This window comes from Pseudogymnoascus destructans (genome assembly GCF_001641265.1).
Source record: "Pseudogymnoascus destructans isolate 20631-21 unplaced genomic scaffold scaffold_9, whole genome shotgun sequence".
NCBI lineage: Eukaryota > Fungi > Ascomycota > Leotiomycetes > Thelebolales > Thelebolaceae > Pseudogymnoascus > Pseudogymnoascus destructans.
In genome coordinates this window covers 346,784-359,288 of record NW_020167528.1, presented here as the reverse complement: position 1 = coordinate 359,288, position 12,505 = coordinate 346,784, and the positions used below count along the sequence as shown (strand labels likewise).

At 45.5% G+C, this 12,505-nt stretch overlaps 1 protein-coding gene across 1 annotated transcript; it reads left to right on the top strand.

Moving 5' to 3' along the window:
• Positions 1-9,807: 9,807 nt before the first annotated feature.
• On the top strand, positions 9,808-12,490 carry VC83_04195 (uncharacterized protein; the record flags this gene model as incomplete). The annotated part of the gene is made up of 5 exons (XM_024467830.1): positions 9,808-9,923; positions 10,421-10,721; positions 11,890-11,949; positions 11,997-12,311; positions 12,362-12,490. 5 exons carry the CDS (start codon positions 9,808-9,810, stop codon positions 12,488-12,490), a joined length of 921 nt encoding a protein of 306 aa, XP_024324320.1.
• Positions 12,491-12,505: the final 15 nt, after the last annotated feature.

Genomic DNA, 12,505 nt, shown 5'->3' with positions numbered 1-12,505 from the left:
GGCCTTAAGACCCACTTTTGTCCCTACCACTTGTACGCATGCCTATACGGCCTCAAGACCAACTGTTACCAGATTCTAACTCAATCCTCTTTGTAAAGGGTATATACTCTCGTACTATTCTTAATAATGCGCCTTTAAGAATATCATTTAAGTGTTTGCAGCCACATTGCACATATACACCATTACAACCTACAAAGATTGTAATGGTGGGTGCACCAGATGTGAGAATCTAGCCACCCAGGGGAGGGGATGATTTTACTAAGACAACACACTGTCTTAGGAAACAGAGCCAAAGGGTTGTAGCTTAGACTATTCCACAACGCAGCAATCAAGTGTATGATGTAGTGGAGTGGTTTAGACAAGTTGTACAAATGTTGAGTCTGAGAACTCAGGGATAAGTCAGAGGTTAGCACCTCACTGACTGTTCAGAAACAAGGAGTAACAAGATTGCTTGGAAGCTTGGAAAAGACGTGGAAGTATGTGATAGTCAATTTACTGTATTGTCTGCTTGCCCTTTCTTAAGGAAAGGGCAATCCTATTTATGCTAAAGGAGTGTAGTTCTCTCATTTTCCATGACTTTCCATGACTAACCAGGCTTGGTAACTGTAGTCGACGTAAGAGAATCCCATAGAACCATCTCCTAGGTTCCTAGCCTATAGGAAGTGAAAGGAGGTCCAAGGTAAGAGTACCCCTATCGACAGATTATGTCATAACTTAACCAATCTTGTGGATAACTAAGGAGCGATGACGTGTAATGAATCATAGACAGTTGTAGAAGCTTCTAGAGCTATCGTTCATGTTCCTAGGCCTCTAGTTGATAGAGATATGGCCCAGTAACTAAGGAGTGATGTCATGTAATGAATTATAGAGGGTTGTAGAGATATGCTATGTGGTCATATCGGCCCAGTAACTAAGGAGCAATGACGTGTAATGAATCATAGAGGGTTGTAGCAATCGTTGAGTAGTATGCTTTTGTTGTTGGTGTGACAAGCCAAAATATGTATAGTGACTTGTAGGTTTGAGGAGGAGATTTCTAAGTTTGCTCTTGAGTTTGATAGCAAACTGAGTGCAACGAATGTCAGAAGGACAAGAAAGAGGATGGAAGTGCACATTACAATAAAAAGCCAAATCAGAAAGGGAAGCCAAAGTCAAAATTCAAGGACATAAAGGGCAAAGAAGGAAAGATGTGCAAGAACTGCAAAAATCTGAATGCAAGGCACGAACCTGAAAACTGCTTCGTCACAAACAAGAAGCTTTGACAGGAATGGGAGCAGAAAATAGGAAAGAAGTTCACACCATTCAATGCATTAAGCAACAAATCAAACAAGCTAAAGAAGGCAAAGAATGACAACTCATCAGATGAAGAAGATGAAGATCGTCAATTTGGCAAGAATGCCACCACATACATTTGTGTTTAACTCAACCACTCAAGGTCGCCAATTCAAAATGGTACATTATTTGACACTGGAGCAGAGACACATATCGCCAGCTCAGTCGAGGAATTTAACAGTGGCACATACGAAACCTCATTGACTCTTCCATCCATTGACACAGCAAGTGGCATTACTAAGCCACTTGGTCAAGGCAAAAGAACATTGAAATGCATAACAGATGATGGAGGCATTCACACCCTACACCTTACCAAAGTTCAATATCTGCCAAATTGGAATGAACATTTTTGGAGCTCGAAAGCTTTTAGGAAGGGGTGATTTACGGATCATGGATAAGAATCTTGTACTCAACAAGGAGGGTATTCCAATGTTCCGCTTTGATGAGAACATGATGATAATTGAAGCATCGCGTACATATGCATTTCCAGCAACTACTCACATAGATGGGAAGAATCCTCCACACTCAATTCGACTCTGGCATCGTAGATTTGGACATCTTGGACTTGTGAATGTACAGAAGACCTCAAAAATGGTGAGAGGCATGGCAATCTCTAATGAGGAAGACCTTACGCCACAAGAACAAGAAGATGAAGCTCTCCAATTGTGTGATCCATGCGAGAGAGGAAAGGCAAAGAAACACATCCACAAGCAAGCTATAACTCGGAACTTGCAACCGTTCGATGAAGTGCACATTGACGTGGTCATGATCACGCCAGAAGGAATTGGAAGGAAGAAGTATGCAACCATTTTTACAGAAAAGGCAACCACAGTCTGTTGGGCTTACTTCCACAACTCGAAAAGCGGTGCATACAATGCACTCCTCAAATTCCAGAAAATGGTTAATACACAGTTCAACAGAGTCATTAAGAAGTGGCGAATGGATGGAGGCAAGGAATACAGTCCAAAGAAGCTTACAAAACTTGCAGAGGAGCTTGGGCAAATCGTTGAAATGACAACTCCATATAACCCAGAGCAGGATGGCACATCAGAGCGGTCAATTGGCATTATCTGCGAGTGTACGCGAACTGCGATGATCAATATGGCTATTCCACAATTTCTCTGGCCTCTCATACTTGAAACTATTGTTCATATTACTAACCACACAGCAACCTCGAAACTTAAAGGCAAGACGCCATACGAAGCTCTAACGGATGAACTTAATCCTAGACATGACAACCGTCCATCTGTAGCACATTTTTGAGTGCTTGGATGCAAGACTTATGTACAAATCCCAAAGGAAAAGAGGGTCACAAGTGCAAAGGTTGCAGAACGGGCAGAAGTTAGAATTCTTGTTGGATATGAAGGCACACATATCTTTAAAATCTATGTGCCTACACGCAGGGGACCACTCGAAAATCGCATAGTGCGATCCTCAAATGTCCGATTTGACGAAGGAGGACTCATTATGAAGCCATTCCTAGATGAGGACGAAATTGAAAATGATAATGAAGATGCATCTATCACACTGCCTTATAGAGCCAGGGGTGAGACGAATTATGATAAACAGCTAATACAGCGAGTCTCCAAAACCCAGGATTAAGAGCATCATGCAGAAATTGAAACTGATAACGAAAACTCAATCATACCTGAACCAGAGCTTGATGAATCAGACCAAGAAGTTATGATAAAGATACAGAGCTGTTACCCACTGTTACAGTGAGGAGAACTCGAAATGTATACACTCCAAAACCTGAGTTTAACAGAGTCACCCGCAACCAAACCCGCGAGCGACCACAACATCCGCATCAACCACAACAGCCACCACTGCAAGCTATGAAGCTCACTCAACAGTCACAAAACCAGAATTCGAGCTCTGAATTCATTGCAGCATTCACAGCAGGGGCTCAGACATCAATCTATGATGATCCGAATACAATTGAAGAAGCAAAACAACGAGCAGACTGGTCAGAATGGCAAGCTGCAATTTCCAAGGAATATCGAAACCTTACACACAAGGGCACTTGGAAGCTTATGCAGCAATCACAACTACCAGCTAATGCAAAGGTGCTCCCAGGAAAGCTTGTTCTTAAAACGAAGAGAGACAAAAATGGATTAATTATGAAACGAAAAGCTCGATGGGTTGCAAAAGATTTCAGAGAGCAGCAAGGCATAGATTTCGATCAGACATACACAGGAGTATGCAAAACAACCACTTGGAAGCTTGCAATTGCACTTGCAGCATTTTTCAGACTTGAAATTGAGCAAGTGGATGTGGTTGGAGCCTTCCTCAATTCTGATACGGACACAGAAATCTTCATGTATGTTCCACCAGACTGGGAAGTCAATGGTAGCATACTGGAAAATGCGCCAAATTGGATGTGCCAACTGCAGAAGGCACTTTATGGATTGAAACAAGCGCCTCGACTTTGTGGCAAAGAGAGCTTGCAAAGGCACTTTATGGACTCAGATTCACAGCATGTGCAAGCGATTATAGCATATATTGCAATCAAGAGACTGGAATACTAATTATCACATACGTGGATGATATGCTCATCATTGGCAAACAAATCACAACAATCCAAAAGCTAAAGAAGGAGCTGATGCAAAAATTTGAAATTGAAGACCTTGGGCCAGCAGCATACTTTGTAGGGGTGAGGATCACATGCAACGGAGAGGCAGGAACAATTTCCCTCTGTCAAGATGCATACGTCACAAAGATTCTACACCGCTATGGCATGGAGAATTGCAAGGCAGTGGACATACCTGTGGCTACAGGAGCTGTAGAAGTCATGATCCCATTTGAAGGCAAGGCTTCACACGCAGAAATTGAACTCTATGGATCGAAGATTGGATCGCTCATGTACCTCGCTGTCCAGACTCGACCAGATATCTCATATGGAGTCTCTGTTCTGTCCAGATTCCTCACCAATCCTTCGCCAGCTCACATGAAAGCAGCAGATCGAATCCTTCACTACTTACAAGGCACAAAGATGCTTGGAATCGAATATGGCATGCAAGGCGATATGCAGCTCCATGGATACTGTGACTCAGACTATGCAAGCGATAAAGCAAACCGTAAATCGGTCCTTGGAAATGCCTTCTTTGCCGGAGGTGTGATTTCACACACTTCAAAGCGACAACAGACTGTGGCACAATCGACCACAGAAGCAGAGTACTACGCACTCGCAAAGGCAGTGTTAGAAGCACTATGGCTACAACAGATCATGAAGCAGATGATGTACACAGGAAATGACATTCAAGCTACGAAGATCTATGGAGACAACCAAGGCTCATTAAGCTTGGCTGAAAACCCCAAATTCCACCAGAGAACCAAGCATATCAATGTCAAGCACCACTTCATTCGGGAGCACATTGAAAACAGGTCAATTGACCTCTGGTATGTGGAAACAGCTGACATGGTAGCAGATGGATTGACTAAGCCGCTACCCACCACACAACATGAGAAGTTCATACAGCAGCTTCAGATGAAGGTGATCACAGCCTAGGAAATGGGAATAGCCTCAATTCCGTCATGCAAAGGGGTGTGTTGAAGGAGGAGGTTGCTCAGACTGATTGGTTGGGCGTGTGGCTCGCCAACCGAATCGGGTTGCGGACCACCCACAAATAGTTCTGTAGATAGCTTCACTCAAAACAACAATACAACACATATTCCAGTGAACTGTTGTTCAACTCAACTTGATACTTATACTACCGCTGCAAGTGATATCATACACTTCAACACCCTCCAATCCTCACAGATGGGATAGAGCCAGCATTTGGAAGACTGGGTTGTGAAAATTCGCCTCAAGCTCGAAGCCAACATTGATCATTTTCCAACACAGACTTTACAAATGAGCTACATTCAGAGTCGACTGGGAGGACTGGCAGTTCAACATGTCAATCCAAGGCTTCAACCAAACTGTACAAATAAATTGCAGACAGCAGAAGAAATTCTTGAACTTTTGGAAAAAGTCTTCAGTGATCCCGATCGAAGGCACACAGCTCAAACTGAGTATCGAAAGCTGTATCAGAGAAACAACACCTTTGCAGTGTTCTGGGCTGAGTTCCAAAGGCTCATGACAGAGCTTGATTACTCTGAAGAAACTTTGCTGGATGACTTGCGTTTCAAAGTCAATCAACAGATGCAGAAAGCCTTAGTGGCTAAAGTTGGAGCTACTACACTTCACGAGTTTGCAAAGAAATGCATGCTCATTGACCAGAACATCCAGCGGATCAAGGAACAAGAAGACAAAAGGAAGCCAAAGTCATTTTCGAACAACATGGACCAAACTCAAAATCAGGGCCAGGCACTTCAAACTTCAATCCCTCAACCTACAATGGATTCGAACATGCAAAACAAGATGCAGAAGCTGTATCGACCACCGCATCAAGATTCAGCAAAAGAAATGCTCATGAAACTTGGGAAATGCTTCATATGCCAACAAAATGGACATTGAGCTCGAGACTGTCCCTAGAAGCTCAAAGCTCAAGTGAATGAGGTATCTACAGCTGAGTCTATCATCGATTCGAAAAACGAATAGCCTCTAGGCAAGTCATCACTAGAGGCAGTGCAGCCAGAATTGCAGCTTCTTCCTCGAGATTATAACGCTGGGTCTTAAACGTATAAGACTCACAGAGGTTTCGTTGCGTTGGTTTACTTAACAGAGGAGGCAGGGGATCAGACACAAAGGCTTTCGTAAAACACGTTACTAGTATATAACAAATACTGTATTGAGTTGAGCATGAAGCTCCTATCTAAGTATATAGTGGCGTCGTGCCAAATGCCATGAAGGACCATCGTGGTCCATCATGGTCCGGGCCCACACTGGACCACCGTGGTCCTGCGTGGTCCATCACGTGATACTTAACCCCTTAGTCCCCTCTGGGCCAATGACTATGATTTCTCACATGCAGTTCCGTAGCCAATCCCTTCCTATCACTAGTGGTGGGGTTAGCCGTAACAGTACCCCCCTTCCCCACTAGCGTCGTCTCGATCACTTAAGTAAGTGGGATGGACGTCTCCTGCGTCACCAAGGCCAACTTCCTTTTCCACCATGACTGCCTATAGCGCAAAGAAAAGACTAGAAGAAATCGCCACCATCGAAGGTAATAGAACCTATGAATTACAAACAGGCAATATCATGCCTAGAAAGTGAGAAATGGCAAGCCGCCATGGCAGCCGAATATGATTCACTCCTCAAAAATGAGACTTGGGAGGAATTAGAGCCCCCAGAAGGCACTCATGTGCATCGGGGGCGATGGGTATATGCCCTTAAATGGGCAGACGGCCGCATCGAGCGTTTCAAAGCTCGGTGGGTCACAAAGGGGTTTGAGCAGCTCTATGTAGTTGACTATGAACAGACCTTTGCAGCAGTCGCGAAGAGCGTAGCCATCCGGATCTTGATAGCGCTCGCTGCTCACCACGACTGGGAGATTGAGCAGATGGACGCTGTCACGGCGTTCTTAAACAGCCGTCTCGAAGAGAACGTCTGGATCCAGCTACCGACTGGATATGAGAACGGCACAAGAGCCTGCCGCCTACAAAAAGGACTATACGGACTCAAACAAGCTGCAAGACTCTGGGCTCTCGAAGTGAGGAAGCTCCTCGGCGAACTTGGGTATCAAATGATACCGGCCGACGAATGCTTATACTGGCATCCACAGAAGGGGGTCTATGTGGCTACCCATGTCGATGATTTTCTCATCTTAGGAGCCGACAGAGGTGTGATTCAAGAGCTGAAAGACCAGCTCTCAAAACGCTTTACCATGAAGGACCTTGGCCAATGCCATACCTTCCTCGGTATCGAAATTACAAGAGACCGAAAGAACCGGACAATCCACCTATGCCAGAAGAGCTATATTGAGAAGGTGCTCCGGGTCTTCAGTATGGAGTTAGCAACAGGAAAGCTGACCCCAATGGAGACCAACGCGACTAGATCACTGAAAGCGAATACAGAACAAGCTTCAGAAAAAGACACCAAGCTGTTCCAGTCGATTATAGGGTCGCTCATGTATGCCATGACACAGACCCGGCCAGATATTGCTTTTGCTGTATCCTTCCTAAGCCGCTTCCTGTCAAATCCGACAGCAGCCCATTTACAAGCTGCTTATAGAACGTTAGGATACCTTGGGCACACGAAGGGCCTCGGGGTCACATACCATGGAAAGAAGAGGGGCTTTAAAGGATGCTCTGATTCTGATTGGGGGGCAGATCTTGATACTAGATCTTCGACATCTGGATATCTGTTCTTCCTCTACAGTGGAGTTATCACTTGGAAAACAGGAAGACAAAGGACAGTAGCATTATCAAGTACAGAAGCTGAGTATTATGGGCTATCTAATGCCACACGAAAAGCTATATGGCTCCGAAGCCTACTCAGAAGCCTTGGATACAATGAAGGCCTCGATCCAGTAGTGATTGAGGGTGATAATCAAGGCAGCTTGGCACTGACTGAGAACCCAGAGTTCCACCAGCGCACTAAGCACATCGACATAAAGTACCATTTCCTACGTCAGGAAGTAGAGGAAAAACGGGTCAGTTTCTCATATGTAGAAACAACCAAATTGGCCGCAGACGGCCTAACCAAGCCACTCAATGGAGCGAAGCACGCTGCCTTTGTGCAGCAGCTCGGTCTTGAAGACTGGAGTGCCAAAGCACCAGTCAAGGAGTGAAGGGGCGTGTGGAATTCTCACTCCATGCCCGAAGCATCAGGCAGCGGAGTTCTCACTCCGCACCATGAGAAATAGACTCGGGGGCAAACTCCGGTCAAGCCTACGGACTTGCTTACCCGCGACTCAGAGGAGAGTTCTACAGTATATAGAGTAGCTAGAGTAGCTAGATTAAATGAATATGCATTTTACTACTGATCAATTGGGCCCTACTGTAATGGTGGGTGCACCAGATATGAGAATCTAGCCACCCAAGGAAGGGATGAATTTACTAAGACAACACACTGTCTTAGGAAACAGAGCCAAAGGGTTGTAGCTTAGACTATTCCACAACGCAGCAATCAGGTGTATGATGTGGTGAAGTGGTTTAGACAAGTTGCAACAAATGTTGAGTCTGAGAACTCAGGGGTAAGTCAGAGGTTAGCACCTCACTGACTTTTCAAACACAGAGAATAACAAGATCAATGCTTGGAAGCTTGGAAAAGACGTAGAAGTATGTGCTAGTCGATTTACTGTATTGTCTGCTTGCCCTTTCTTAAGGAAAGGGCAATCCTATTTATGCCAAAGGAGTGTAGTTCTCTTATTTTCCATGACTTTCCATGACTAACCAGGCTTGGTAAATGTATTAGAAATCAAGTGCGACCCACAACTAGCTTGCTAATCATGTAGTGAACGTAAGAGAATCCCATAGAACCATCTCTTGGGTTCCTAGCCTATAGGAAGTGAAAAGGAGGTCCAAGGTCAGAGTACCTATAGACAAATTATGTCATAACTTAACCAATCTTGTGGGTAACTAAGGAGCGATGACGTGTAATGAATCATAGAGGGTTGTAGAAGCTTCTAGAGCTATCGTTCATGTTCCTAGGCCTCTAGTTGGTAGAGATATGCCATGTGGTAGTATTGGCCCACCCCCTTAAGGAGGAGATTTTCTTAATAACTTGTTCAATGAGTGTCCAAATGATATGCCGTGATGTATGTAGCATAAACAGATGTAGTAGAAGAGTTTTCAGCAATCGTTGAGTAGTATTGCTTCTGTTGTTGGTGTGATAAGCCCAGATATGTATGGTGACTTGTAGGTTTGAGGAGGAGATTTCTAAGTTTGCTCTTGAGTTTGATAGCAAACTGAGTGCAACGAATGTCAGTATGACACCTACTCGTGATACCGGAATTATCATTTACTATTCTACTGAACCTACCAAGCGCAGATTCAACAAGACATCCATACTTCAATTGAGTCTGTCGCTGTAAGATGTGCTAAAAGGATATCGGATCTAAATCATGGGTGTCATGGTTTCTGATGGCGCTACATGTCTAACCGACCATAATCAGTGGACGGGAACTTCAATGTAACGGGTGCCACCGTTACAGTACGTGTGGTATATAAAGCATGTTACGCGTATTCTGGGCGAGCCGGAACACTGTAGTCTTTTTGGCTCAGTGGGATGTAGCGCGAGCATAACCGTACATCATTACATTCAATCTAGCCTGTAGTAGTTTCTTTCCCCGTGTGGATTGCGAAACAATATTTTCAACAGTTCTTTTTTGAATCTTCTTTATATAATAAATGAAGACATAATATGGGTCTCAATTACATTTCTGCCCTCTTATATAGCAAGACAGCCAAATCCAAAGCTACATGCCAAGTACCCATGCATGTGAGCACCTCTGATGCACTTCGAAATATCAATCTCGAAACATCAAACGAAGAAACCATGCAATTCGGGGTATCTTCGCTATTTTCGATTAGACCCCTCTTTACTACCGCAGTAAAGTGACCAGAGTTTATTTTATCATTAGTCTCTATCAAATGCATGAGCCCCTGTTTTTGTTCTCTGCGCGCGACATTGATGAAGGCCCAAAGAGTGATGTAGCAGAGGAAGATGCCATACCTGTAAGGATCTTCAATGAACAGGGCAGTACGAGGTCACGTTCTTCAATCGTATACGCGTTTATAGATCCTGTAGATTACAGAGACTGAACGCTGACCTTTCTCTGAAGGTCCGCGTTCCTACTATATACTATGGCTTCACGTGTTCTTCGGCCGGACGTTCCTCCGTCCTGGCACCGTAGCTCACGTGTTATGACCCCCCATGTGATGCGTTCGTGACAATTATCCCCCCCTTTGAGGCTCAAGCCCCTTTGAGCCCTGGGTTGCCAACTTCTGTGAAGTGAGGTTATTGATGAGGGTGCCACTGCCATGCTGGCCTAATGATTAAGGCTGTCGGGGTAGGCGCTTCACATCCGTACTGTTGTGGTGTTTTGTTGTGACCGCTTCTTCTTTTCCCTCCTTCTTCTTCTCACTTTTACCCACAACAACACCACCAACTTCTTCCTGCTTTCTGTTGCATGTAGCTACCGCTTCCCTTCTGTTGTGAGTACTGTTCTTAATACCTTGGATCCTTATACTGATAGATCTGTAGGTCTCCCTTCTCTGACCTCACTCTGACGACTTCACCATCATGGCCCCCCCCAAAGAAGAACAATGGCAAAGCAACTGCGGCCGCTATCCCAGAGGCTCGGCTCACTGAAGCAGAACGCCTGGCTGCCGTTGATGCCTTGTTGGAGAAGAAGAAAGCGACAGCAGTGAAAGCTGCTACCACTAGGGCCAGGAACAAGAAAGCGAAGGAAGCTGCTGCTCAAGCTCTCTGGGGGCAGACGAGGAGCCCCTTTCGAGCGTTGAGGACGACGCTACGCGCCCTGCCCGCAACCTTTCTGTCACTGGTCCGTGTCACTGTGGCCGCTCTCCACCGCGCCCTGGACGCTCAGATTCTGTGGTGGACCTGCGCCGTCGTGTCCTTGCAACCCCATCGCGTGGTCACTGCCAGAACACCCCCTCGGAGGTCATAGTTGCCTCCCCGTCGAAGATCCTTCGCAAGAAGGCCAAGTGTCATACTGACATTCGTTGCACTCAGTTTGCTATCAAACTCAAGAGCAAACTTAGAAATCTCCTCCTCAAACCTACAAGTCACCATACATATCTTGGCTTATCACACCAACAACAGAAGCAATACTACTCAACGATTGCTGCAAACTCTTCTACTACATCTGTTTATGCTACATACATCACAGCATATCATTTGGACACTCATTGAACAAGTTATTAAGAAAACCTCCTCCTTAAGGGGGTGGGCCAATACTACCACATGGCATATCTCTACCAAATAGAGGCCTAGGAACATGAGCGATAGCTCTAGAAGCTTCTACAACCCTCTATGGTTCATTACACGTCATCGCTCCTTACTTACCCACAAGATTGGTTAAGTTATGACATAATTTATCTATAGGTACTCTGACCTTGGACCTCCTTTTCACTTCCTATAGGCTAGGAACCCAAGAGATGGTTCTATGGGATTCTCTCACGTTTACTACATGATTAGCAAGCTAGTTGTGGGTCGCACTTGATTTCTAATACATTTACCAAGCCTGGTTAGTCATGGAAAGTCATGGAAAATGAGAGAACTACACTCCTTTGGCATAAATAGGATTGCCCTTTCCTTAAGAAAGGGCAAGCAGGCAATACAGTAAATCGACTAGCACATACTTCTACGTCTTTTCCAAGCTTCCAAGCATTGATCTTGTTATTCTCTGTTTTTGAAAAGTCAGTGAGGTGCTAACCTCTGACTTACCCCTGAGTTCTCAGACTCAACATTTGTTGCAACTTGTCTAAACCACTTCACCACATCATACACCTAATTGCTGCGTTGTGGAATAGTCTAAGCTACAACCCTTTGGCTCTGTTTCCTAAGACAGTGTGTTGTCTTAGTAAATTCATCCCTTCCTTGGGTGGCTAGATTCTCATATCTGGTGCACCCACCATTACGCCAAGCTCAACCTCTGCCTTCGTTGCTCTAAGCGAGTGTACCGAGATTGCTGACTCCTCGTTTGCGAGAAGAAGAATCCGATGAGCCGCTGCGAGTACTGCGTGGAGCAACATAACAAGTGCCTCCCGGTAAGTCCACAGACCCTCTACGTCTTGTCTGTTTACTAACAGCCTAGATCCCAACCTTCGTTCTCTGCCAGTTCAATCGCCTTGCCGACGCCTTCCAGCTGTATCGCGACGCCATCCAGCACGACGAGGAGGCCTTCTCCAAGACCTTAGCCAACAGCCGTGCTAAGATCTTAGCAGCCGTCCAGGAGAAATATACAGCCTACATCGTGCAAGGCAAGAATCTCCTTCGTCGCCGCCACCGCGTGGGTCACGACTCGCAGCCGCAGAAGGTGAATCTCGGCCTCGCCCTCATTGAGATCGTGTCGGAGGTCCGAAGCCTGCGCCGAACTACTCGTCTTGGCAATGACCTCCAGAAGGCTATCGTACGTATCACCTCTGTCTTGTTACTGCTAACCCCACTGACTCCTTGTAGCACCGCCACCTTCCTGACGTCGCCCTGGCTGAGGAGTACGAGTCTTCTGACAGCGAGGACGACGTGGACCGGGAACATGTCGATGGCGAGCTTGAGCCGGATTGGGAGCTGGAGACTGTGGTGGGGTGAGAGTGAGAGTGAGAT